We start from the raw sequence: 27,781 nt of genomic DNA on the forward strand, positions 1-27,781 counted from the left end.
ATGGATGATGACAGCCAGGATGAACTGATAAACAAGAACGCTGCCCTAAGCAAGGCCAGAAGGCAGAGTCTGGTGCTCCTCAGTGAAACAGGTAACGGCAGCCTCTCTGCACATGCACATTTGTAGTGCTGGTCAGAGAACCTCTCAGTTTAACCTCCAGAGAGAAGTGCAGGTATATTTGGGACGACTTACTACTTTTTCCCTGAGAATTTTTTTGGTTTGCTTCCCAAATTCTGTAGCTCGGGCTGCTGAGGTGCTTCCCTTGAGTTTCTCAGAACAGGCAGCTTTGATGCCACTGAGGAAACGTGGGGTTTTGCTTCATGTGTAACATCCTGAGCAGGAGTGCTGGTGTGTCCTTCACTGCTCTGCCTGCCTGTCTGCATCAAATAGGTATTTCCTCTCCTCTCTCTTTAAGAAAGCAATGGTGGAAATAGCTGTGATTCAGAAGATGATACCGCAAGTGAGGAGGAAGATGGCACTGAGGAAGAAGGAGGTGAGGAGGACAAGGAAGAAAGTGAAGATGAAGAATTAGAAGGTAGGTCTGTTAATGTGCGTTACCAGGCGGGTTTTTTTGGTAATTGGAGGAAGAGTGGGATGAAAGCTTTTCCTCCAGAAATTAACCATGAAATGTAGATCCACAGATGCTGTGCATCAGGCCAACCCAAATCCTACAGTAATATTCCCAAATTTCTAAGTTTTTAAAGCTTTGGTAAGTTTGAAGACTGCCTGCTAGCCAAAGTGTAGTTGTAGTCCGTAGCAGTGAACTCTGCCCCAGCACAGGTGGGGAAAACAAGTCAAAATTGCAGCACTGGCTCATGCTGGTTTTTCACTTATGAAAAGCATGTTTGGCTGTTTGCTTTGACACGGGGCTGTGAAGTAAATGTTGTGATGGGGAGTTTTGGAAGCAAGTTACTATTGCTGTTAAGCCTAGGGAGGAGGGAAGACAACTTGACTAATTTTTATTTGAAAAAGGAGTTACATGGATTTGTTAATTTTACTGAAAACGTACTCTGTAGATGCATGTGCTTCTGAAACTGCTGCAGTCAAATGATTGTTAGAGTAGACAAAACCAGAGTGTTTTAATCTCATCTTAAAGCTTGTTGGGAAGACAAAAGTACAGTTTTCCGAGGTAGTAGTCAGACTGATTTGAACACAGACTGAAAGGTTGATGCCAGGTGTCAAAAAGCTTTGTTAATCCATTGTTTAGAGTATGCTATGTCCAGACAGGAGTATTCAGTAGAAAAAAGACCAGGGCCCTGTTTTCATTATTTAAAAAAAAAAAAAAAAACAACCAAAAAAACACAAACCAAAACACAATACAATAACAACAGCCCACCTCCACCAAAAAAACCCAAACCAACCCAAAATAAGGAGAATATTTTTAGGTAACTTTTTGTTGCTTCTTGAAAATGTCAACGCTTAATTCACAGATTTTAGGGAAAGACTGACACACATCTCTGTATTTTGTCATAAAAATAAAAACAACTTTCAACAATGTGTGCTGCTTAAAATTAATTTTACTCAAAACCAAGCTTCTTTAAGCAGTCTCCAGCTAGGCGCCCAGATGCCTTGACACTCAAAGTCATGATTTACTGGTGAAATCTTCAATCTGCTCTCCTGCAGGTGAGCGTGTTGCTGCTGCTTGGCCTCTGGAGAGTCTATTTAAAAAAAAAAAAAAAAAAAAAAGTAGAATACATGATAACTTTATTCTAACTTTATTTTTTAACTTCAGTGTTCAGTGGTAGCCTGACATATCCTATTCTTGTTGTTTTCATAATCTGTTGTTTTTCTGCTGTCTGTCCTCTTAATCTCTTGCAAAACTAGTCACGTTACCAGGCTTTATTTTTTGCCAGAGTAATCCATTGCTTTTTAGTGAAGGGACTTAGGAAAAAAGAAAATGGCGAAAGTTACTGCCTCAGACCGGGGAGGCTGTGCTTCGCCCTTGCATCCCTGTAAAGTGAGCTTGCTTGGAGCTTGCGGTGAACTGGTGCCCCTCTGCCCTCGCTGCTCAAGCCCTGCAGCGCGCAGGACTTGTTTTGCATCTCTCACTTTTTAAGATTGCGAAGATGATGATGATGAAGAAGAAGAGGAGGAAGAAACTGAGGCTGCTGTGGGGGGAATGACTGACTCTCTGAAATTAGAACCCCACGTGAACAGAGTGAGCATTTCCTCTGATGAGGACAGCGAAAACTGCCCCATTTGCCTCAACACGTTTAGGGATCAGGCCGTTGGGACGCCTGAGAACTGTTCCCATTACTTCTGCCTGGACTGCATCGTGGAGTGGTCTAAGGTGAGCTGTTTCATCCCTGGTGTCCTGTGGCCTTCTGGCATGTTCTGCGCTCTCCCCTCTGATCACGCTCTTCTGCTGTAACAAGAACAAAACACTGTAATATTTGTATTTGCTTTCTGAAGTTTTTTTACATAGACTTGGTTACTGTTCTGTTTGTCAGGATTTGTGTTTGTCAAGTGTGGGTCTGTTTTTCGTGTGCCCATCCTGAGTTGTTCTGTTCTCTGAAAGCTGTAATGTCATACGCAAGCGTGTTTCCAGGCATCTAAAATTCTTTTTCTCAAGTCAAGTCACCAGTAGTACTCGTTTTCTCTGTGTGTGTGTGTGTATATTTCTCTGTGTATCTGTCTTTATCTCTTGTTGAATTCTGTGTTGTGACCACTGAATTGAATTATTGTCTGTTGCGACAGCGAACATTTAAACATAGAAAAGCTGTAAAAGAATACTGACTAAATGTAGCTCTGAATTTGGTTTTTGGTCAGAGTTCCTTGCCACCTATGTGCAGTTTCCTTAATCATAATCCAGGGTGAGAATTACAACAAAACTTACGTGCATGCAGCAGTACCAGTGGTAATTAAATTTAAAAAAACCCCAAGCCACACTTACTGAATATATTTGTAAGCCTTTTTTAGTTGCTCGTTCGTTCAAAAGAAAGAAGATGCCCTAAACCATGAGCACTATTTCAAGGCAGTGTTTGGGAGAACTTTGATGTTGCTTTGGCAATCGAGTAATAATTAAGTAGCTTTGGTATAAGAAATGCTTTTCTGAAAATGCATGTTTCCTCTGACGCAATAGGTTATTTGTAAATCAGATAAGTCAGATTTAAGTACTTAAAATGTCAAGCCCAATAGCTGTTAAAATGATTACTACATTAATGCTTACTACATTAATAATTGAAGATTTCCTTTTTAAAAATTGAATCAAGAGATGAGCTTATTAACTATATGGGGACTTTTTTTTTTTTTTTTCTTTCCAGAATGCAAACTCCTGTCCAGTGGATCGAATCCTCTTTAAATACATTAGCATTCGGGCACACTTTGGTGGTAGTATCTTAAAAAAGGTAAGCCTCCTACTGTAGCAGAGAACAAAGCCAATTGCCACAAAATTGCTATTCAAAGGTTTACAGTTTTGGCACTTTTATCTGATAATTTGGTTTCTGGATAAATTATTTCTCTCCTATTTTGAGATTGCCTTTTAAGCAACTATTACAATTTTTCTTCCTCCTTAACCACAATTCCTGCAGTATTGTGTGTGGATTGAAGTGTGGCATCATTTCTGATGGCAAAAAGGGTAGTTTTCATAAAGGCCTCTTTTGCATAATGGACACTTGAGCCAAAGCTGTTCTGCCTTAAGCCTGTCCACATGGGGAAAACCCCCTGTGTGCTGCAAGTGCCTTTACACCAAGTAGGAGTAATCTAGGTTATACACGAGCTCTCCCTTATGTCTTGCTACCAGCTATGGTGTGTAGCAGTTGGGTTTGTATGGGAAGAGAGGCATAAGGTAATAGTAGAGCTCTTAAAGGCACAAGTTGTGTGCTAATAGTCTCTCACAAAAGAACGTTGAAGAGCTGTCATTGCTCTTTATTAATATCAGACACATACTGGCTTTCAGGGGACGTTTAGAAGTTTGATGCTCTGTTTTCATAAACTGATGGTTTATTATTAAGTGTTGTTGATGGTTGGACTTAATGATCTTAGAAGTCTTTGTCCAACCTAATGATTCTGTGATTGTATGTGGATTATTAAGTGTTTGTCATATGTTTACGGGGAAAAAAGCTAAGCTTACTCTCTTTTGTCTTGTTTTTGTTTCGTTTGTTTGCTTGACTACTTTTGATCTTACTTGGGAATTTTGGTTTCGCCTATTCTTAAAATACAGTTCTCCATAGCTATTGGTGTCTGACAGTAGACAAGTTCAGTAGATATTTTCAAGCATTTGATCACGTCCTAGCTGTGTTGAATGGACTAAGTGAAGGTTCTGGTATGTAACAGCCGTTTTGGTTCGTTCACTTTTAGATTTTGCTGCAGGTACTGTTAACATGACAATGGCTTTTTAAAAGTGCCACATAAAATGTGAATCGCTCTTTTGTTTAGATTCCTGTTGAGAACACGAAAGCTCAAGGTAGTGATGAAGAGGATGACCCAACCTTTTGTGAGGTGTGTGGCCGAAGTGACCGCGAGGATCGCTTGCTGCTGTGCGATGGCTGTGATGCAGGGTAAGCAAGCATGGAACGCGCGTGGTGCCTGCGTGGTGGCAGGCGGCGCTGCAGGGCTGGCCAGCCTATGGCCCATGGGCATGCTCTGGTCTCTGGGCTGCTCCTCGCCACTCTCTTCAGGCTCGTCGTGTGGCCAGACGTGTGTCCCCGTGCGCGTAGTGCAGACATCCCTGTGATGGGACAGTTCCTTTTCTGGTCATGGAGCAGCGGGTGTGTGGGGAGTCTTGCACCCATCAGTGCTGCAGACCCCCCAAAGAGGTGACCATATGTTCAAGTGATGAAGTTGTTTGTGCTCACCCATGCAGCCTCTGGGTACCTGGAGGGTAAAAGAACATTTGCCCTTTATGCCTTCTTGGGGGGGTGCATGGCTTGTCCCAGCTGACTGGGCGTTAGCGCTGTGTGGGAGAAGTGCTTAAAATTCAGAGTTTTGTGAAATTTTGAGGTCTTCTCTTGATAGCCACAGCTTTTAAATGGTTCCCTTACTCTACCTTACTTCTGCCTCTGCCTAACACTTTTTTTCCTCTCCTTGATTAATGAAATAAGTGTTTAAGTAGAGGCATCAAGATACTTGAACACAACTTTGGGCTCACAGTCTTCTGCTAGAATGTAAAAGTCTTACACTGTTTAATCAGTCTTGCAGCATTGTCAATTTGATGATGTCGAAAGTTACCCATTGAACAAAGAGGTGCTTCCAATGAATATGTAAAATACTGTTTTAAAGATTACTTTTAACAAGCTAACTAGACATCTGGTAAGTTTGGTCTTTGTGTTCTGTAATGTCCATATACACCGCTTCACCTTCTGGAGAAGAGACAAAATCAGGAACACTAAATATTAAACGTCTCCTCAGAACACTGAGTTTAAAATACTCAACCAAAACGAGTGTTTCATAGGTCTTATTTGAGGTAATGTCTTTCAGTTCTTTCTGAACTTTCATAAGCCTTATCACAACACAGGATATTGCTTCAGATTTTCCTTTCTGGTCTCTCAGTAGTTCCTCTTGTTTGTTTGTTTTCCCAAGTCTGATACAGGTTTGGTTTTGGTTTGGGGTTTTTTGGGGGGTTTTTTTGTTTGGTTTTTTTTTTTTCCCCTCCTAAAATAAGTTGTTTATAATGCTTGAATTCTAGACTTAGCACTTCTGGAAGCACTTCCTGAAGAAAGAACTTGCAGTCTACTAGCTTTCCATGGCTGAGATTAGCTCTAGGAAAATGTAGAATAGCTTGCTTCAAATCCTTGTTTTATTCCTCTACATTCTCTGTCTGACCTGACATTGGTGTGAAAATTTCATTGGTTATTTTTGCCAACAGTTCTAAAGCCAATGGAGTCGCCCTGTCTTTCCACTGCTTTTAGCTAGACATGGCTTTCCACAGTTTTTCAACTGTGTGGTATAATGCTGTTATCTCATGAATTTAAGTTATCGTTTAAGTAATCAGATCTTTTTCTGTTGAAACCATTTTCAGGTAAGACTTGTTAGAATGTGACCACCTAACTTTCTGAACTGTATAACAATGGCATTAGGATTGGTAAGAGTAGAAAAGTGCGCATCTAGACATTTGAACAAACTGTGCAAAAAGGGTTAATTGCATCAGTGGTGTGACACGTTAATGTGTGACTTCATTCAGGTGACCAAGTAGCCAGAAGGAGTAACACCCACGTATATAGAGATAGGTGTCAGCGAGATGAAGAGCAGGGCTACATCCACGGCCAAAATTCCATAATTTCATAGAGCTCTTTTTATTGTTTGTGAGGATTGAGACAAAATAATGAGGCAGAAGGTCCCCGAAAGCATCTGTTCATTCCTTAAAGGTACAAGAAAAAAAGTCTGAAATCAGTTCTTCACTGCCAGTCGCAGAGCCCAAGATGTGTCAAGGACTTGATGGCCGATGTCTCTTGCCCTCTGCTTGCACACAGATAGTCCTGGCCAGACCACTGGGGCACACAGAGTCTTTGTGCTTGTGAGTGGATGGATGCCAGAGTGCAAGTAAATGAACCTGAGAAAATGGGTGTGAGTAAAATCAATTTACTCTGAGGGTTTTTTGTTACACCAGTGTCACCTTATCCTTCTGTAAGATCTGGCATTGAGTTTTGTTATGATGATTTTCTGTGTGATGGTGTTCTTTCCCTACCCAGGGGACTTTAGATAGCTGTTGCAATAGGTTCTCCAAAGTGTGTATTGAAGTTCTTGTTACAAGCACTTTCGGTATGACTTTGGCCTGAACCTAACAATATTACCTGTGAGAATAGTACTCTGGGGCAATGATCTTGTTCCTGGTAGCTGGCAGCTGGAGAACAAAGTCTCCTTTCCCAGAGAAGGAAAATACTTTGCTACTCTAATTTTAAAGTAATGATCTGTTTCAAACATCATTTTACAACTTCATCATCTTGAGTCTCTGAAAGAGTGTAAAAATCTTATCTGCTAAGGTGTGCTCTTTCATGCAAGGACATGATACTCTTCTGACAATTAATATATTTTAGTATAAACATTATATTGGCGGTTTTGCCAGTTTAGCTGCAAACTGAGTTTACCACAATGTGTTTGGGAACAGGTTTGAAAGACACAGCCTGGAGCTGGGGTGATGGGTGGAAGGTAGATTAACAGCTGTAGTCTCTCTGTGGGTGTTTTGTATTGCTATAAAATGGGATTAAAGTGTCAGAGAGGTGTTCCTTCCCTTTCCTTGCTATGTGGTCACGCACTGAGATATGTTATCAGGCAGTGAATTTTGGCGTGGGAAGATGAAACAGAGAGCTGTGCTCTTTTTCTGTAATTTATTTCAGAGTTAAACACTGTACTACATCAGAAATAACAGTAGAGTTTCCCATTTTAGAGAAGGGACAAAGTTGGTTGTAGAAATGTTGCTGATTTGAAGCTGAAACTTACTTGAAGGCTGTGGTCTCCCCGTGTTCCTTGCCTAGGGAACTTGGTGTAAGCTCTTGGTTTTCATGGGAAGCATCTAATTTACTTGGGAAATCTGTTTTAATTCTTTTTAGTGGTGTAACTTGAACATGAGTTGTTTCAAAAATTCTGTGCTACTAACACATGCCACTTTGGCTGGGGTTTACTTGCTGGAAGAGGAGATGCACAAATTACAGGACCCAAGTTGGGTAATAGAATCATAAAACAGTTTTGGTTGGAAGAAACCTCCAAGATCATGGAGTCCAACCTTTGTCCTAGCTCTATCAACACCACTAAACCATGTCCCTAAGTACAACATCTACCCGTCTCTTAAACACCCGCAGGGATGGTGACTCCACCACCTCCCTGGTCAGGCCGTTCCAATGCCTGACACTCTTTCAGTAAAGAAATTCTTCCTCATATCCAGCCTGAACCTCCCCTGGGGCAGCTTAAGGCCATTTCCCCTTGTTCTGTCGCTTGTTACTAGGGAGAAGAGACTGACCCCTGCCTCACTACAGCCTTCTTTCAGGTAGCTGTAGAGAGTGATAAGATCTGCCCTCAGCCTCCTCTTCTTCAGGCTGAACAGCCCCAGATCCCTCAGCCATTCCTTATACGAGACACGCTCCAAATCCTTTCCTAGCTTGGTAGCCTGCCTCTGTACCCTCTCCAGCACCTCAGTGCCCTTCTTGTAGAGAGGGGCCCAAAACTGGACACAGCACTCGAGGTGGGGCCTCACCAGTGCTCAATACAGGGGCACGATCACCTCCCTACTCCTGCTGGCCACACCATTGCTGATACGGGCCAGGATGCTGTTGGCCTTCTTGCCCACCTGGACACACTGCTGACTCATGTTCAGCTGGCTGTTGACCAGCACCCCCAGGTCCCCCTCTGCCCAGCAGCTTTACAGCCACTCCTCCCCAAGCCTGTGGTGCTGCTGGGGGCTGTTGTGGCCGAAGTGCAGGACCCGGCACTTGGCCTTGTTGAAACACATGGAATTGCCCTTGGCCCCGCAATCCAGCCTGTCCAGATCCCTCTGTAGAGCTTCCCTGCCCTCAAGCAGATCAACACTTCCACCCAGCTTGGTGTCATCTGCAGACTTACTAAGGGTGCCCTGTGGTTGGTGGTTGGTGAGACTGTTCAGTCTAGCTGCTCAGCGTGTTGGGTAGAGAGCCTTTCGAGAGGCCCACCTAAGGGACCATCGTGCTCGCTACTTTCCCCTTGTGATTTGGTAGGGACGAGCACGGTCACCAGTCGGATGGTGTTTGGAGGTCAGCATGGTTCACCTCCAGCCCTGCAGGCAGCTGTATGGAGCTTGTGACTGACTGATGCTCTGCAACCCAGCTTGTGCAGTTATGCAGAAATCCTCATCGCTCATTGTCTTCATCAAATTCACTCTAACAAGGCCTTGCAGTTGACCTGGGTCTAGTCATGCAAAATAAAATGTTCATAGGTACCAGTAACATTAATACTGTGCTGGTTTGCAGGAAGCTGATGTTGTTTCCTGATTGTCTGTCTCCCCAGCACCTCCATACTTCTCTCCTTCCTCTTTGCCACCATCAGTTTTGGCTCTGCACGTTTTCTTGCAGCTTGGGTTCAAATGGCAAGCGATACACCACACAGCAAGGGAGGAACACTCACTTTTATGAGCTTTTTGAGCCTGAAGTGATCAAAATACTATCTAGAATTGAAGATCCTTATATAACTCTCAGGTAGCATTGTTTCTCTGGAGATTGGTAGAAGCAGATGCATAGACCTATTTCAAGCTTAAGAAAATGTGTCTGCCTTATGTAGCATGTGGACAGAGGTAAAAGGCTCCCTTCCCTTGGTAAGGAGCACGTTGTTTGATTTTTATTTCACTTTTTCCTTTTTCTTTTTTTCTTCTCTCAAGGTATCACATGGAATGCCTTAATCCACCTCTGAGTGAAGTCCCTGTAGATGAGTGGTTTTGTCCAGCCTGTGCACCCATGGGTGTCAGTGCTGCTGCAGGTAAGGGTTTTGTGGGATTCAGTCAAAGTACACCTTGTTCTCCTGACTTAGATGATATGAAGCATGTGCTGTTTTGTAGAGATTTTTAACCCCTGGTTTTATCTGTGTTAAATAATTTTGATAGGCATTCTCTCTTGAACCTAAAGAGTTGGCTTGAATTCTTGACTGATAAGAGGATCTTGTTTATTAAGATTTTCATCTGCAGTTACAACCTGTGAAGTTGCTGCTTATAAACATTTTTTTAACCTTCCTGAGGCAAGGCCAGCACCTTAGTGCAACTGCATTGGAAAGAATTTATTAGTATCCTGACCTCAGATTGCCAAGGTAGCAGCAATTTCTGTTGCCTAGAAAGTCATCTTTCTGTGTAACAGTGTGAAGCAGTGGTGTCTGCGCTCATTTTCTTTTGAGAGGATGATGTCTGCCTTTGAAGGGGATTGGTTTAAGAAAGGGAATAGCGATTTTTGTTTTTTGTCCCAAATTCTTGAAATGCACCTGTAGAAAGACAAGTGACCTGGGCATCTTCTCTTTAAAGATATGGATCACGTCAGTGAAGAAGAGGTCGCTGCCCTCGTGGCTGATGTTGTTCCTACCACCAGTAGGCTGCGCCCTCACGTCCGAACCCGCGCTATAGCCAGGACTCGGCAGAGTGAACGAGTTAGGGCAACAGTGAACAGAAACCGGATAACAACAGCGCAACGAATTCAGGTATTTGGGAGTATTTGTTAATGAGCCTCTGGAAGAGTTGAAGTCAGTTCCCCCTTAAGTAGCTGAGCTGTGTTGAGTGTGCACAATGGTTGGTAGCGGTGGAGCTCTCTTAAATTGAGATGTAGAACACGTGCAAATCGAGTGCAGCACATGACCAAGACTCTCTGTTTTGAAATCTGCGGTATCTTCCTCTCTTAATCTGCATTTTTATTACCTCAGCTGTGAGCAAAATTGTATTTTTATTCCCAGTGGCTGTTAAAGCACAGTTTGTGCACCACTGCTGGGTTTTTAGCATGCTGCTTTGTGGAGACGGGGCTTGTTTATTTGACACTTGTGTTTTTGCTTGTTTGTCCTCCTACCTCCTTTCCCATAGCAGTAGAACCTGTTGGCCACCTTCACCCAAATTGAGAAAAATTTAGCATTTTTAAGGTTTCTGTGTTTGGGAAAATCAGCCTCTTGTTGAAGAGAAAACCCCCAGATGCTAGTGTCCTCAGTGGTGTGGCAGTGTGAGTTCAACCACATTAACAGATACCGGAGAACCTATGCAAGAAAGTATCCCAGATACCCATAAGGTCCTTCAAATCCCTTACTCATTGAAATGTTTACTGAAGATGACTGTGGCAGAGATATTTCTGGATGCTTCTCTTGGCTGGGATAATTATGATCCTTTAGATAACAATTAGTACACTGCAAACTCAGACCTTTCAAACTTGGGGATCTCCTGCCTGCTTTGCCCTCTGGCTTTAGCCAAAGCACTCTACCTGTCACTTTTATAAATATAAAAAGCCTTAAACTGTACAGGAGTATGTGGTGACTTTCATGTGGAAGCAGAGCCTCTAAATAACCTCCCGGGACTAGTGATATGTTGATTGCTTCTTCATTAATGCTGCTGTTGAATTTGGTAGGCACGTGTGAAATTTTACAACTTTTGAAAGGAAGAGGAGGGTCTGACTTGACATAAGGAAAATTGTTTTTCTCCTGAGGATGGTCAACTGTGGGAATAGGTTGCTTGGACAGTTTTTGAAATCTTTGGGGGCTTTTAGCCCCTGCCTGAAGAAAGGCCTGACCAACCTGGTTTGAATTCAGTGTTGGCCAGTGACAGAAAGGTCAGACCCTTCTGAGGGGCACCCTGAGATCCTGTCCAACCTGAATTACTCTGTGATTCCGTGAAAGTAAACCTGGTTTCATCTGACAATAACGTGACACTTTGGGTTTGATTGTATTAGGTCAGGGATTTTTTCCAAAGATAGTAAAACAGAGAAGAGAAGAAGGGAAGAGTGGATAAAACAAGGTATTTCTTCAAGTCAGTTAGTTGGCTGTGGATTTCAGGTTGGGTCTGCTGTAAAGGCTCTCGTTGAGCATGAAGTGCAGCCTGGGAGAAGGCTGAGTTGGAGGTAGAGGATCTGGTAGATTAAGCTTTCCCTTGTAATCCAGTTGTAAAGATCAGGTGAGAAAGAAAGAGGAAATGCACTTGAGACTGTGAAGTGCCTCAGCTTCATGAGCTACACGTCTATGTTCTGTAGCTTCAGGCAGAAGAAATAAAGGTAAATAAAGACAGGCTTAAGGGAAGCAAAACAAAATGCCAAAATCTGGGGGAAAAATGGAGGCTTTCCGTTATCTTGCCTTCCTGCTGGTTGGGAACAATCTACTGTTAATTACCTCCCCAGAGTTTATCTGTTAAATTTCTCATCAAAATCATTCTAAGTGGGAGGTGAGAAATTTGTGGCAAATCCCAAATGATCTGAATTACAGCAGTAAGTACAGTTTGAAATAGGTGCCATGGGCAAAGAGCTAGCTCACCTTAAGTTTTTATCAATTTTTTTCCCATTGATTTAAGGACTTCCCAGAGTGCTTTAGCAGGCCTTAAATTCATTATACCCTCCGTGGTGGAGGTCACCTTATTTGGCTGCCAACTTCCCTATCTCCAAACTCAGGCCTGTTAATTTCAACTTTAGAAGAATTAATGATACAGAAAAACTTGATGAATGATTTGATGCATTGTTGTTAAGCGTTTACATTTGGGTTGTCAGGGCTTTATGTTGAAAAAACCAACGACATAGCGGTCTGTGGAAGTGTTGTTTGAGGTGAAAGGCTGTGCAAGGTAACTGCTAGTGCTTTTCTTTCTTTCCCTACCTGCTGTTTTAAAAATAGTGTGTAGCTGTCTCCTGCAGACGAGAGCGGTGGTGCCTGAGGACTTTACCATTGCGTAGCAGTGTGAGCCTGGGAGCACAGTGCTTCCTGTGCAAGAAGCTGTTCCTAGCTCCGCTTCTCTGTCTGCAGAGATTATTGCTCACTGTGCCTGGAAAAACACTAGTACTTATTCCTTTTGTCTCTGAATAAAGGTGCCTCTTATCTAGCTCGTACCTTCACTTGAGTGAAGCTTAGTCTCACTGGTGAAGGAGCGTGTAAGCTGTTGTTATCAAAGCATAGAGAGATGCTGATTTCAGATCCTTGGAAAGCTTTAGTATTTGGGGAGGCAGTTTGCTTTGTCGTTTGTTGTTCTGTAGGTGACTAAACTAGTGGTGGTTAACTATGAATACATACGTTTAGGTTAATGTTCAGGGCTTTCCTTACTCCATCCTGTTCTCCAAATTGGAGAACCTTGTGTAGTATTTATTGCCACCCAGAATACTTAAAACAAGGGCGTTCTAATAAAAATAGCTTAGTAAGATAGTTTGGAGCATGCGTTAGTGACACTAACAGAGGAGCCTGGCAAAAATACTTCCATAGTAAGATGAATCAAAGCATATATTTCTGTTGGCATATTCTGTTTTCAGTCATTTTGCAGTTTGAAGCTTCTTTGCCATTGCAAGATACTCTAAAGCCATTCTCCTCTAGCATTTCTGCCACATAAACCTTTTGTAAATGTACAAGGATCTGATGCATGTACTGTAGCAGAAAGTAAGCACAGTCAGTCTGTAACATCAGAAGCATCTTTGCATCTGATAAACTCGTATGAAACTTTTTATCAATTCTTGATGCATTGTGGTTGCTTGAGGAAAGGAGAGGGGGTAGGGAAAGTGTCCCTGCCCATGGCAGGGGAGTTGGAACTAGATGGTCTTCAAAGGTCCCTTCCAACCCAAACCATTCTATGACTATGACACTTTAGGAATATAGTTGGTGCGGGCAGGGCTAACTTCACATATTGTTGAGAGAAACCTGCTCTTAGTGTCTTCCCAACAGAGGGAAGGAAGGAACAAGCCTGTGCTAGGTCTGCCCAGCAAGGAGGCTTTGAGTTCACATTCTGAGGCTGCTGGTTCAGAATCCATATGAGTCAGATGTGTTTGTTTAAATGTGGTTGACCCTTGAGTATAGAGAGGAGGAAGAATTTGAACCCTGTAGGAGCAGCCCCTGCTTGTCGCTCTGGAGGGAGACTCTCACCTGCCATTTCAGTGAGTTCCCCGAGGGGTGTGATTGAAATGCTGCCTCTGGACATGTTCCACAGCATTAGGTACATCTGGCCTAAAGGATGAGACGTTTCAGACAGGGGACCCATATTGTGTTGGCTTTTCTTTGCTCATTGCAGTTCGCTGCGTGATGAGCCAGAGGTCGGTTAGGTGGATCTGGGAAAGTTCTCAAGTGAACTTTTTCATTGACAGAGTGTCAGTCTCGGGGATTGTTCTCGTTCAAAGAGTCAGAGTTGGGCTAGCCATGACTTGTAGTACTGAGGGAGGCTGAAGAGCAAGGTCATATTAAGGTCCTTAATATGGCAGTCAGTAGGTGAGAAAAGTGACGTGATGGCCTAACTGGCAGCTTGGTGACATGAGTGCTTCTCATCCGAATCTCAAATCCATTTTGCATCAAATGCTTTTATAACTGACTTGTTGCTGACCTTTAGATACACCTGTATCATGTAACTTCTCGTCCCCCATGCAGCATGTGCCGAGGTACCTCATGTCCTCTCTCCTGGATGAGACAATTGAGGCGGTTGTGGCAGGCCTGAACACGGCCGTCTACCAGCGTCCGCTGACACCGCGCGCTCCTACCAGGCAGAAAAGGAAAACAGGTAAGGGCGTCGGACACCTTCTGTGGTTCCCATCTGCAAGAATAAAAGCTTTGGGAAGATAAGCCTGAGTCATACAAAATACTCTAGATCAGCTCTATGCTGCTATACCCGTGCAGCTACAGAAGTGTATACCACATCGTTTTCTTCTTTCCCCATACGGCCTCTGCCCAGAAGTATCTTGGAGGTTGCTTTTAGATAAATCCTAATTAACTAACTTTTCCTGCTCTGCTTTTTTGTACTGTTGCAGCACACTGTAGGTCTCTGAGCTGCATTGTGTGCTGTGGGGGAATAAAAAGGGGAGTACAGGGCAAAATGCAGTGCCAGCACTTAGCCAGGTACTTGGTTGTCTTTTGTCCCATCAGGTAGGAGGAAGAAAGTAGGAGGCAAAAAAAGAACTCAGACAAAATCTGCTGGGAAGAAGAGTTCAGGGACACAGCTGAAGAGACGCAAGCGTCTGATGAAGAAGAGAAGGGGGAAGAAGATAAGAGCAAGATCACATGTGAGTTTCTGCCAGCGTCAGTATGTGCCATGTGTTAGCCATGTGTAAAAGCACTGTAACGTGGGATTGAATGGAAAAAAGACTGTCTTACAGTGGTAGCAGGTAACTTTTTTTTTCTAATGGGAGTATGTGGAGGATGGATGTGTCCAGTGTAATCCAGCAAGGTGCTGTACATGGAAACGAATTGCAACTTCCAGCAGGCCTGCTGGGTTTGCTGAAAAATCCTGTCACCTGAGCTGCAGGGATCGCCCTGTAAGGCACGTCCTGCAGGCTTTGTGTTATGCCTTGCCGTTCAGCTGCGATGTTTGCCTGGTACTGATGCAAGCTCAGTTAAAATTGCCACCACCTATTCTTTTTAATAGGCTGTGGATGTTTGTGTCTGTGGTGTTGCAAATCCAGTTAATCAGCTGTAAGGGCTCTCAAAATCCCTTTCAGTTGCAGATAGTGTTCTCATGTGAACTGTACCGAATACTCTGCACCAGCCTGACTTTTTTTGTCCTCAGCCACCTTAACTGGAGTTTACATCCTACAGCCAGAACTGTCCCTCCAACCTTTAAAATTGTCAGTTCCTTATTATTAAAGATTTTTAGGAACTTATCTGGCCACTTAAACCTGATACGTGCAGTCTGTGTGAAGTGACATATAGGCCATAGCTAGAAGTTTAATAAATGCTTTAAAAGAAATACAATAAATGCACACCACTCCTGCTACTGACGGTCGTAACCTGATGACTGTATTTAGCCCAAGTGATGAATTTGGGGCTTTAAACCCAGGGTATGTAGCTGCCCTAACGTACAAATAACCCAATGTCTTTATCTGTGCAGGTGAAAAATGAGGTTACTGCTCGCTCCCGTATTGCAAGAACTCTTGGTATTAGTAAACCTGTGCGTGGGGCCTCGTTTCCTTCCATGTACAAACCCACGGAGCCCTCACTTGGTCTGATGAGAGCAGATATCGGTGCAGCTTCTCTGTCTGTGTTCGGAGATCCATGTCAGCTGGATCCTTACGAGAGGTAAGATGTCTCTGGATTATGATCGGGGACCTGGTAATTTCAGGTGTCAGGTGGTTTGTGCATGTGACTTTGCAGAGTGTAGCTCTCGCACCTCAAGACAGCTCTGGATACACAGCTCCTAGTAACACATCGGCCTGTTCTTTCCTTCCTTCCTTCTTGGCTGAGTTGCTGACCTCTTAAAGAATCAGCCTTCTTTAAAGAGGTTTGCTGAAATGACAAGCCTTGTGAAAACCTTTAATAAGATCTGTGGGGTTATTCAAAGGCTAGAATCTGAAGGAGTCTGATGCTAATCAGTCATTTTCAATTTATTTAAGTGAAGATAATGTATTTGGTATGCAGTAAATGACTTCACGTATCATTAAATGGACCTGTGGAGTCTCCCATGTTTCTGCTTTTCCCATCTTCGCTTTTCCAGACACTTGAAATTCAGGAGGACTCTTACTGTGCCATAGTTTGTGTCACTCTTCAGCTTTGGGTTTTGGGGAGGGGGCATCTGAAATTACTGTTGGTGAGATTTAATTTTCCACTGACTAAGTCATCTTCATCCTCTCATAAGAGGAAATCACCCATTTAATACTTTTAAAATAAAAATCTACATTTGAATCTCTACTGGCTGAGTTACGCTGTTCTGTTTATGCAGCCACAGAAAATAAGTCTATTGCACAAATCGGTTTTTAATGTATCAAAACAAACAGTGCGCTCTAACCGTATCTGTCCTAGTAGTATTGCCTACTTCATCTATTTGACATGAAAAACTTTCCAACAATTTCATGGTTTGTGTGTGTGTTACCCACAGTAATGAAGAGGTTCCAGCAAATCCAGATTCACCAGTGAGTGCCAAAAGGAGAGTTCTCTCCCAGTCAGCACTGAGATCTCACCGTCCTGTAGCTAGACCTATTTCTGTGGGACTTCCCAGGTAAAAATCCATCAAGTTATTTTATTTTATTTTTCTTAATTGCCTAATAACCCTAACAAAAGAGCAAACTGGGTGGTCATCCTTGTTTAACTCTTTTCTTACACTGAGTATTTTGGAAGAGCATGTGTGTATGTGTGTGCACACGTGCCTGCACGTGTGTAGATCAATAACCATAGCATTTTATGCAAGGATTCTTTTTTTATGTTGAAGGACACATGCTCATTCTTTCATAATAGCCCTTAACTATTGCATTGAAATTTCAGATTGATATTTCCACCCTAATCTGGCTCTTTTGGGAGCATTTAGTAACCCTATTAGTATGTTTTAAATCCCAGTCTCATTAACCTTTAAAAAACCCCCATGTTTATTTGAGAGGGTTGGGGAGCCTGATTGCACATCCAGAGGAGGAGATGAGGGATGTACCCACCTCACCCAATTCCTCTGCTGTTTGTTGGAGCTCAGAAAATTGAGAGAAAACTGTTTGATCCTGCAATTTAACAGTTGCTTTGCTGTCTGACAGATGTCTCTGTGTGTGCAATTTGTGTGCCCCTGCGCGCACTGGGGCCAGGGAGCGTTGCTGGGCGCCTCCCACGAGCAGCCGCGATGGGTTTTTGGGACTGGAGTGTAGGTGCAGTGCAGAGGGGTAGGACACAGCGAGCAGGAGTGTGATGGGAAGAAAAGGGATGAGGGAAACGACCGAGGCAGGTATCAACTGAATCGCAGAAAATCACACGGCTGAGGGAGCTGAAGACTGGGAGAAATGTAGGGAGCCCAGCTTAAGTGTTTAAGGTGTGAGGTGTTTCGATGGCTGTCCTCAAATGTGTCTGACTTCTGGCCAAGGTCGACTCCTCAGGATTGAGATAGTGTACATCTATGAGAACGTGGAATATTTCCCTACCTTTCCCATCTCAATCCTGAAGGAAGCCTTTCAGGAAGCTTTCAGTGTCCACAGAGTTACTCGAGTTGCACACGGCGTAGAAAGTAGAACTGTTTAGCTGAAATTCAGCTTTTCTAAAGGCGTGGTTTAACTGGACTGCAGTGAGTTTCCTGGTCTGGCCTGGGCAGCCAGTTTTTAGCTTTTTCATTTTGTCTTTCTGTCGCGTGTTATTACAGGCTTTTGGTGTACGTTACGTTTGGAAAGCTTGCTTTGGTGTCACACAGAAATTAAATATAGCTCCCTTGAAGAGCTGGGTCAATGGTCCATTTTGAGGGTTGTGGTGTTTTTTTAATTTAAAAAAGCCTGAACAAACTAAACCCCAAAATCCCTACAACACAAAAGCAAAGAAAGAAAAACAAAACCCCACACCCCAACACCAAAAACACTTGGACCTTTTCAGTCTGTGTGTCAAGAACAGCGAACTTGCAGTTGAACCGTTTGCGTAAGATTGAGTGAGTGATGCGTAAAGGGAAGTGTGTGTATTGCCAGTGTGTGTGGCACTGCTGTTGGTTTTCAGTGTCATTCCTCCTGCACCATGCTCTTGGCTACCCTGCCAGTAGGCTCCTCTGTGTATTCTCACTGGGCTAAACACTGGCTCGAGCTGCATCGGTTTTTTTAGATGGCGGTGTGGGCCTGAGGAATACCTTTGTGATTCAGTGGGGGGAAGAGAAGCAGCTCGGATGGAAGTATCTCTGAAGTGCTGAACAATGGTTTATGCTTCAAAAGTGCATCTTAAATGCACTGGAAAGTTCATTTTGATACACAACACAGTAAGCACCACTGTTAAGTAAGAGCAAAAGCATTTGCTTACCGAAGGTCTCTGTAGGATTACATGCTTTCCTATCCTGAGGTGTTCCTGTGGGAAGTCAGTAAAAGCTTCACCTTCTGTTTGTCAGAGGGAGATGGGGGCTGAATGACTCTAGTGAAGCCAAAACTGCAAGTGAACTTCCCTGGCTGACCTCTGTTTATGCCCTTGGTTTTGGTTTCTTTTTAATGTAATGTGTGTGTGTAGAACAAGTGCTGTAAGAGTAAAGGAAATATAACCCCTCTGAAACATGCAGAAGCAGTGTGCCTGCCTTGAGTCCTGATCAAGAAGCAGAAGCCGCCCCTGTGCCTGATCTGTTGGGAAGTATCTTGTCTGGACAGAGCTTTCTCATGATGAGTAGTTCAGATGTGGTCATCAACAGAGATGGGTCACTGTCAGCGAAGAAGGCAGGTAAGGGTTTGGCACTTCATAGCGCGATTAGCCTCTTGGGTTCATCCACGTCTGCTCTGGCCTTACAGGCTGCACAGCTTCAAGCGCAGGGACACTCCTACTGAGCCTTCGAATATGTGGGATAGACCCAGCAGTTGCCAGCAGTAATCTGTCTGATAAGATTCTTATGTATGTTCTGGAATAGTGTTACTTGTCTCTGTTTTAATTGCAGTGCTGAGATGTTACTGGCGGATTTTGATTTTAATTAGTTTTTCTCTTTCAAAAGTAATGCACTGCGGTTTCATGATTTTATTAAAAATGGAGGACTGGATAGAGCAGAGGTATCTTAGTACCCAGTTCTTCTGGCGTTTCTCATGCATTGCTGCCCTGCCTCTGAACTGTACTTTGGTTTGAAGAGCAGTGATGAGGACTTTAGCAAGGAGTTTCTTTGCAAAAGCAGAGCTTTAGAATATGTGCTGGCATCTTCAGCTGTGTCTTCTCCTGGCATGGTATTATTTGGAAAGAATCTCTTCAAATTGAAACCTAGAGCTTTATTCTTAAAATATAACATCCTTTGTTATAGTCATTTTTATCAGTCAGCAACTATGGGGTAATAAACAGGAATCTGATGATATCTACAGAACAGAATAATTTATTTGCTAAACATGAGTGTTTACCTCAAAGATGCAGTTGTCTGGTATTAAACCTTGAGCATCTGACGTAAAGAACTATTGAACTTCCTTAATACTGTGTGGTATGTCTGCAAATCAAAGTGGAACTTCAAGTCATTAGCTCGGTACTTCTTTTAATGTTGGGGGGAAATGTCAGCTACGTACTGAAAAGCTTAATTGTTTGGTTGTGTGCCACAGCTCCAGTTCATAGAAAATCAGCGAATGACTCGAGAGTGGATGATGGTTCAGGACACAGCACCCAACCGAGTACAGTGCACTCAGGGACCACAGCAAGCAGCTCTCTTGCTGGACCTTCAGTTTCCTCGGGGCTGAGTACTCACACCAGACCCTTCTCCTCCTCCTTCAGCTTATTTTCATCACCTTCACCTGCACTCAGCAGGATCGAGCCTGCAGCAAATCCCGCACACACAACACCAGAAAAGGCAACTGTAAAATCAGACTATTCAATGACACCCAGGTCTGTTCAGACTCAGAATATAGCTATTCTGAGCAGGCATGGCTCCAAATTAGATGAAATGCCCAGATTTAATGGAAACTCTAAAAACTTTGCACGCACTGACTCTTCTTCAAAGCCCTTGAGCTGTAACTTGAATTCTGCCTCAAAAGCTGTGACCGTGAGGCAGCCATTAAAACCGCCTCCCAAGAGAATCGACATCTTTGAGCTTCCCAGGATACCAAAGATTAAAAAGGAAACCAGCAGCAAGCAGGCAGAGCCAGAACCTGCAGGAAGCCAAAGCTGTGACATCCCCAGCTCCTGCATCACCCAGCTGACTGGCAAAGAGAGCACTACCCAGCCGGGGAAGGGTGGCAGGGTGGAAAGTCAGAAGTCAAACGCCAAGGAGTCTCAGCCACCAACACATGCAAGCGGGACATCTTTTCCTACCAGTACGGGCATGTATGGCAGTTCCTCGCTACTGGGCGCTTCGAGGAGCAAAGGCTCGAGCTCTTTCGAGAGTTTTAAAATCAATATTCCTGGAAATGCAGGACATCCCAGCAGGCTGTCCCACCCAGGATTCTGTAACACCTTCCGCCCCGTGGACGACAAAGTGCAACAGAAAGAGAGTCCTTCGTCTCTTTTCTCAGTTAAGAAAAAGCAGGTCAAAAGTGAAATATATGATCCCTTCGAGCCAACAGGGTCGGACTCGAGTTCAGCAGGCAACAGTCCTGAAAGGCTTGGCTTGGGGATCCCACTAACTAATATTACCAGGACTATTTCCATTGAAAATCCGAAAGTTCAAACATTTCAAACTGTCCGTCGTTTCACCCCTTACATGGTAGAAAATATATTTGGCTCTGGGGCTGACTCTGATGTGCCATATGGTGACACAGAGTCTCATGGTGATGTGAAAGTGGAAAGCAGGATTGTAGAACAGATCTCTGATACAGAGGAGCGAGACAATATGGAGGAGGAAGGCTTTCTAAGCAGTCCTTGCACTTCATCTGCTGTTAAGCAGATTTCTAACGCAGAATGTTTAAAGGAGGAAAGCAGAGAGGGCCCTAATGTGTTCTTTAATGCTGAAGAATTGCTTAGACCTAATACTAGTTTAAAACTAGAACCAGAGAGTCCCTCAAAGGATGATGGGCAGCAGAAACTCCAAAAGGTAGAACAAACAGAGAGGCAATCACGTTCCAGATCCTGTTCGAACTCTAGCTCCCGAAGCAAGAAGAAGATGAAAAGGAAAAAGGCACTTGTGAAAGAGCGTAAGAGATCCCGATCAGGGTCTAGAGAGAGAGCACACTCAAGGGACCGAAGCTCCAGATCTACCTCTTGGTCAGGTGGTGAAGAGCACAGCAAAACACACACACTGAAAGCCAAGCGCAGGAGGTCTTCTACTGACCGTTCTAGCAGTCATGAACGATCTAAAAAAAGGAAAATGAAGGACAAAACCAAGGATAAAAAGGCAAAAAGTTCTTGGTCTAGGGAGAAAAGGAAATCTAGGTCACGTTCAGGTAGTCCTGGAAGTACTTCTGAGTTTTATGAAAATAGGAAAAAGAAAAGGCGGTCTCGGTCGAGATCAAGACGGAGGGAATGTTCCCGATCGAACAGCACTGAGAGGGCTAAAAGACGGAAACACAGGAGAGACAAAAGCTATGAGAGGTATGATAAAGATAGCGGCTTGAGGTCAAGGGACAGAAAGAGGTCGAGATCCAGGTCTTGGGAGAGGAGAAAATGGAGGTCTCGGTCTCGGTCTGTGTCTCGATCTCGGGAGCACAAAAGCAGCAAATCAAAGGAAAAAAGGCCACGATCGAGATCACGTTCCAAAGAAAGAAAATGCAGATCAAAAGAGAGCTCGCTTCCTCCTCCACCAGAAAAAGATCAAAAGCCTTCAGTTGAAAGTGTGTCCAGGTGTCTGGAGCAACCCCATTCCTTCAAACAAGAGCCAAAGGAGGAGCTCGTGCTAGAAGAGCTTTCCATAACCATCCAACCAAATGTCAAACTTGAGGAAAGACCAGCTGAGACTCTGGTTCGACTGAGAGAGGCCCAAGAAACTGTAAAGGTAGAGCCCATCTGTCAGGAAGTGACTAGTGAAGCTGCATTCCCCGTGCCAGAGGTCACAAACATTTGTGTTCCTGTTGGCAAGGTGGATTCTTTTGCCGAAAGAGAGTTGATGAGCAGTAGCGATCCAGCAGTGTTGGGTAGCTGTAGCAATACAAACCTCGAGATTACAGTCAAAATAGAAAATACCGCGTTGTGTCCATCGCTGATGGAAGCGCCCCCAAAGAAAGAGGTTACCGTGCACGCTCCGGCTGAGGCTGCACCAAGTCAAAGCTTGTGCAAAAGCAAAAGAACAGACTGTGCAAAGGAGGTTAAAGACGAGTGCCTTGTGTCAGGCGAGAAGGCTGGGGACTTCAGTAAGCCTGGACTGGAGGTGGCACCTCAGGGTCCTGCGTTGAAGTCAAAAGCACCAGTGAAAAGGGTTACCTGGAATCTTCAAGAGGAAGAAAGCGGCGTGTTGTCTGCTGGAAAAGCTCCAAGTAAGTGTCTCTCCTGGGAAGCAAACAGCGGCTGAAGCAGGCTGTGTAAGGCTTGGGTTTCGGTGCCTGGCTGAACCTGGTTGCGGTGCAACAGCTCTGTCATCTGAGCTGGGCTGGCCCTGTGGTTTCCAGTCCTGCGAGCTGGTGTTTTGCGCTCGCTGAAACCACGAGGTGAGTGGTGATAGTGAATGGGAGAGGACGCGCTGTCAGCATGGCTCAGCTGGCCGGCGGCAGCTCCTTTGGTCGTCAAGCGCGTCATTGCCACCTGCTCTCCGAACTGGCAGCCCGCGTTCCGCCCTTCCTGCGGTTAACTGGAACGGTGGTTTGGCCTTCAGAGCTTACAAATACTGCTCGGGACCAAGGAGCGTGACAAATCCCTGTGAGCTCTGCTGAGCGAAAGCTGCTGGAAACAGTTTGGCTTGGGACCCTGCACTGTGTGTGTGGACAGAGTTGCTTGTGTGGTTCTCGTTGGTTACTCTCGTAGAAACCCAGTAAAAAGCAGCTGCTCAACGGGATGATGAGTCCTCTGTGTTATCAGCAGCTTTAAAATGTTGATGACTGCTAAACAAAATTCTTTTATAGCTAGCTTTGTTAGATCCTTTTTATTTTAATTTTTAAAAATATGATTGGCTTTGAATCTTTGACCTGTTAGGTTTATTCCATTCTTAAATGTTTTCTTTTCCTCCTCTTGGGAAACCTAGGGATGCCATTTTACAAACTTCAGCGAGCGAAAGAAGGGGCCTGGAAAGCAGAGGACTTGAACCAAACATTAAATCAGGTGCAGTTAAATGAGCCTCCTCCAACCAATTATATGATTCCTGAGCCTATGTTTCCTGATCTAGATTCCTCTCAGGTTGGTTCCTTTTCTGGCACCTAAGTGTCATGGAAGGCATCCCACCTCATCCGTGCCCTCGTTGTGCAACACCCTCCTCTCATGGCAGAGCGTGCCTTCCTCTGCTTGTGGTACATCTCATACAGCCCATACACCTCAGCGCTCCTCTAACCGTTTGATCTCCCGGGGTGGTCTTTACAGTTGGGGCAGCACATTTTCTCTTGGTTCTGCTCTGTGCAGGCAGCTCCTGGTTTCAGCAGTAACTGTGGAAAGATGGTGCTGTTGGGGAAGCTGGCAGCTTCACCCTGCTTGTGATCAGGCTGTAAAACTGGGCCGGTGGCACCGGTCCGTGCCATTAGTCTGTGCTGTCCCACCAGTTAAGAGGGCTGCTGCTAGCTCCTGGTGCCCAGAGGCCTGCTGGAGGGCTGGGATGTTCCCCTCCCTGGTTTAAACTGGTAATTTCTTGCCTGTTTGAGGGGATAAAAGGTGCTCTGAAAATCCTGATCTGATGCTCTCCTTCCTAAGTACAAGCATTTACTAAACGATACCTCTCTTACAGGTGTACTGTCAGAATGTACCTTTGACACCACCTCTGCCCTCCAGCCTTCCCCCCTACGCCCCAGTGAGCCAGCCCACAGTGCAGTTCATCATGCAGGGCAGTCTTCCAGCGCTCGGCTGCATGGCCGGACAGAGCCTGCCTCCGGAGCCGGGCAGCCTGGCTACTGCGTCTGAACCGGGAATCCAGGCTGCTTTGGTTGGAAACGTGGAAGAAAAGATCAAAGCACCCAAACCTCCAGTGGACAAAACAAAAAACGAGGAAGTGAGTGAATACTATCGAGTGGCACGTGCATAACGCTAACGAGCTGTTTATTTGAACTGTTCAAGTTTGGGGGTGTTTAACTGTCTCTGTGCTGTATTTCCCCAGCCCCTGTTGTCACGGTTGTTTTTGGTGACTGACTGTGCTAACCCAGGAGCGGCAGGCAGTCCTTCCTTTGAATTTTTTTGGGATTCACTCCATTTGATGGTTCCACTTTCTACTGCTTCATTGCAGTAAGACAGAGGGGGATTTAGCATCTAAAATACATTCTTACAGTTCTGAAGCATTCTTGCATGAATGTTTGGAAGGGACTTTCCGGGAGCCAGAATGTCCAAATTTATATGGTGCCTGGTGTTCTCCTTTCCCCTCCAGCTTCGAAATTAATGTCAATTCTCATAACAGTCCTGCAGAGAAGTAGGACTGTGTCTTGCTGCTTATAAGCACTGAAAATGCAGAGATGGTGAAATACTTTGGAGATTTTGCAGTGTTAGTGCCTTGCTGCTGAATTTGGGGTTTGCTGTACAGACCATCTGCTCTAAGCAGAGCTGATGTTAACACAAGAACAAAAACTTCTTGGCCAATTTTTGTACTTTCTGCTGCAAAACAAAACAGTAAGATGCTTCTCCCACTGAACCTCCATTTATGAGCAGCAGTTTTTATGAACTTGTTTTGATAGACTATGTTCTGATATCATCTGTAATCCTTAATGTATAGGCAGCTCTGCGATTTTCAGAATGCCTTTAGAGCTACTTGAAGCTTTATATTCACAGCTATGACCGGCTGCTTCTAGGATCTGATGCGTTTCGATGGATGTATGTTTCCTTCAGAGCTGTTGGAAGGGAAGCAGGAGACCAAAATTAATAGGTGGATGTTGTAGTCAATTGCTTAAAACACATCCTTTAAGAGGTAGAATAAATGCTGCATAAAACAAGGGTTCTCGTCGCACGAACTGGCATCTGTTCTGAGGCTGTAGTTTACAGTAAGGAAATCACCTCGAAGCAAGCTCTTACTTGGGTCGTTGAGGTTGTGAAATGAGTATTTTCATTGTTAGAGCATTTCTAAGAAAAATGGGTTCAGAATCCATTCCCGAGGTAGCCCAAGGTAATGAACTTCTCTTTGCCCGTGCAGTACATGAAGAAGCTTCACATGCAGGAACGGGCTGTGGAAGAAGTGAAACTTGCCATTAAACCTTTTTACCAGAAGAGGGAGATTACAAAGGAGGAGTACAAGAACATTCTTCGAAAAGCGGTGCAAAAGGTGAGGTGAGCGTGAACCCGCGCGGAGGAGCCGTGCGGGTCGTTACGTGAGTGGATTGCACGTTGGGTCACACTTGCCAGCTTCAGCCACGCCGTGCTGTAGCTGAGGAGCAGGTCTTTGACTCGTGCTCTGCAGCCGTGGGCCGAGGCCGTAGCAGCCGTGAGCAGGCCTGGGTGGTGCCACCGGTGAGCCCCGTCAGGCTGTTACCTCCTGAGGAGCGTGTTTGCGGTGGTACGGACCGTCGCTGAGCTTGAGCTGCCTGACCGAGCTGTTGGGTGGTACGTGCCTCGGGTGGGAATGGTCAAATCCTTCTCGTTAAGAACGTGAACCAGAATCATCAAACTGTTTCTGATAAAGGGAGAAAATACTCTTTGCGTTAATTCCTTGAGCATCTGTGTGTCCCTGAACTTTGGAAGAGGGCCTTGCCGTTTGGCTGGTGTTGACATTTGTCTCCAGTCTTAGTGCTGACTAGATTGTGGCTAAAAAAAAGACCTGATCAGCAGATAAATGTTGTCTTGTGAGAGCAAGGAACGCTCTTGTGGTCAAGGCAGTTAAACGATACCCCTGAGAACTGTATTCTTGCTGTCACTGAGAAATTCCATCATAAGTCAAAATTCCTGAGATAATGGCTGCAATTTCACATCTCCTACATGACCCATATGAACCTCAAGTGTGGTTTGTAAGAGAGCTGAGCAACACCAATTGCTCCTCAAGTCACTGGGAACTCTTCTCTGAACACTGATAAAGTTCTTTGTAGGGTCCCTTCTCTTTCTCCTGTATCTCAAAATGGGCCCTTAAAGCTGTGAGATTCTTTTAATCTGAGCACTGCTTCCTCAAAATCATCAGAAAAATGGGAAATCCACACTTCCTTGGTTGCCGTGGATTGTGTAAAACTGTCTGGATGCAAAGGCCTGTAGTAAGAGTGAGTAGTTGTACTTTCAGAGATGCTTTTGCCTTCAGTTGGTGCTCAGTAGATCAGCCCTGAGCCATTTCTGGAATGCTCGAAGTAAAATATTGCTCTTACCCTTGTTGAGTTTTCTGCTTTGTAGGTATCCTGCTGTGAGACTCGAGTGTCTATGCAGGAATCAGTTCCCCTGGGAAGCTTAGGGCTTCTCTGTCACTTGTCTGTCACCTGCCTGAGCTGCTGAAATTCTGCTGCGAACTGACCGAATGCCTTTTCTCATCCCTTCTAGATCTGCCACAGCAAAAGTGGGGAGATCAACCCGATGAAGGTAGCTAACCTGGTGAAGGCCTACGTGGAAAAATACAAGCATATGAGAAAACATAAGAAATCCGATGGCGAGGATACACGTGAAGTGGAGAACAGAGCGAGCCACAGCCAGCATGACTTGGACTGAACTCACTCCAGCTGCGAACACTGTGCCGGGGAATAACAGACCTGCAGTTGTGTCTCGTTGGAAGTGAAGTGCAGAGAAGAGGATTATAATAGGACTTATCTGCGGAACCTTCTTTTGAATTGTTTCCATATGGGAATGAACTTGGGTTTTTTTTTTTTTTTTGATTACCTACAGATGTAGAATAAATAACAATCAAATGCCTCAGACCAGCAGAGTAATTCGAGGGGAAACACAGAAGAGATTAATGTTTGGGACTCCCGGATTGCTGCAGTTTTCAGGGTTTCTTTGATCACACTTTTGGGCTGTGCACCTGTCTTGCTAAAAGTTTGAAACTGGACACCACTTTTCCTATACAGTCTGTTGCGAGCTGTATACTGTTTCCCTTGTGTTTATTTATCGAAATACGGATTGTCTTTAGAAACTTCTGATTTAATACTTGAAATGTTGTATTTTTAGCCCGTTCGATGGTGAGCAAAGCTTTACTTGCTCTGTCACTTGGGGATTGCAGGAATGAGCTAACCTTTATAAACTGACTTCAGAAGCACTGCTCAAGCTGTGGTGTTTATTCAATAGTTCTCTTGGAAGTATTAGTGAGAAGTTGGAGTTGGGGGTGGGAGGCTGTGTTGCACTTCTGTAAATAATGCACTGATGGCTGGCTTTGTGCCTGCCTTTCGGGAGAAAACGGAAACAAGCATTGTGAATTTTCAGTAACAAGCTGGAGGGATAAGGCTGAACCGATGTACAAAGCAGAAATGTGACAGAATTTATAAAGTTATTTTGAATGGTTTTAGTCCTATGGCAGGTGTCATTTGTTTGTCCTACAGCTGCCTCTTGCCCTGGCCGTTCTGCATCAGCCTGCACGCTGGGCCTTTGTGCAAGACAGACGGTGTTTCTAGAAGAGAGTTGGAGTTGGAGAAGGGATGGTTGTTCCTCCTCTGTAGGAGGACGGGTTTTCTATCAAGAAGCAGAGTCCAGCACACGTCCTGACTTCATCTTGCTTTCTTTAAAAGCGCTCCTTGTCCACATGTGCTGCGGAGCAGCCCCTCTTTTCAGTGGCCATCTCAAATACTGTCACTCACAAATATATTCAGCACCCTTAAACCTGACAAAAAGCATCATTCCCCGTCTAACCATAGTAGGGGGAAGACATTTAGCAGGGAAGCTGAAGAGAAAACCAGTTACAGCTTAAAAACTGGCTTTC

The 27,781-nt window shown here is 44.4% G+C and overlaps 1 protein-coding gene across 1 annotated transcript; it reads left to right on the forward strand.

Moving 5' to 3' along the window:
- Positions 1-27,376, forward strand: PHRF1 (PHD and ring finger domains 1). Its single transcript, XM_086471979.1, has 17 exons — positions 1-91; positions 416-535; positions 2,058-2,290; positions 3,264-3,347; positions 4,378-4,499; positions 9,281-9,378; positions 9,911-10,083; positions 13,960-14,089; positions 14,452-14,588; positions 15,413-15,600; positions 16,397-16,516; positions 18,515-18,669; positions 19,518-22,316; positions 23,018-23,169; positions 23,708-23,968; positions 25,094-25,222; positions 26,416-27,376. The coding sequence occupies exons 1-17, from the start codon at positions 1-3 to the stop codon at positions 26,578-26,580; spliced, it is 5,157 nt and encodes a 1,718-aa protein (XP_086328105.1). The 3' UTR covers positions 26,581-27,376.
- Positions 27,377-27,781: the final 405 nt, after the last annotated feature.

Source organism: Leptosomus discolor, chromosome 12 (assembly GCF_034619465.1).
Source record: "Leptosomus discolor isolate bLepDis1 chromosome 12, bLepDis1.hap2, whole genome shotgun sequence".
NCBI classification, from domain to species: domain Eukaryota; kingdom Metazoa; phylum Chordata; class Aves; order Leptosomiformes; family Leptosomidae; genus Leptosomus; species Leptosomus discolor.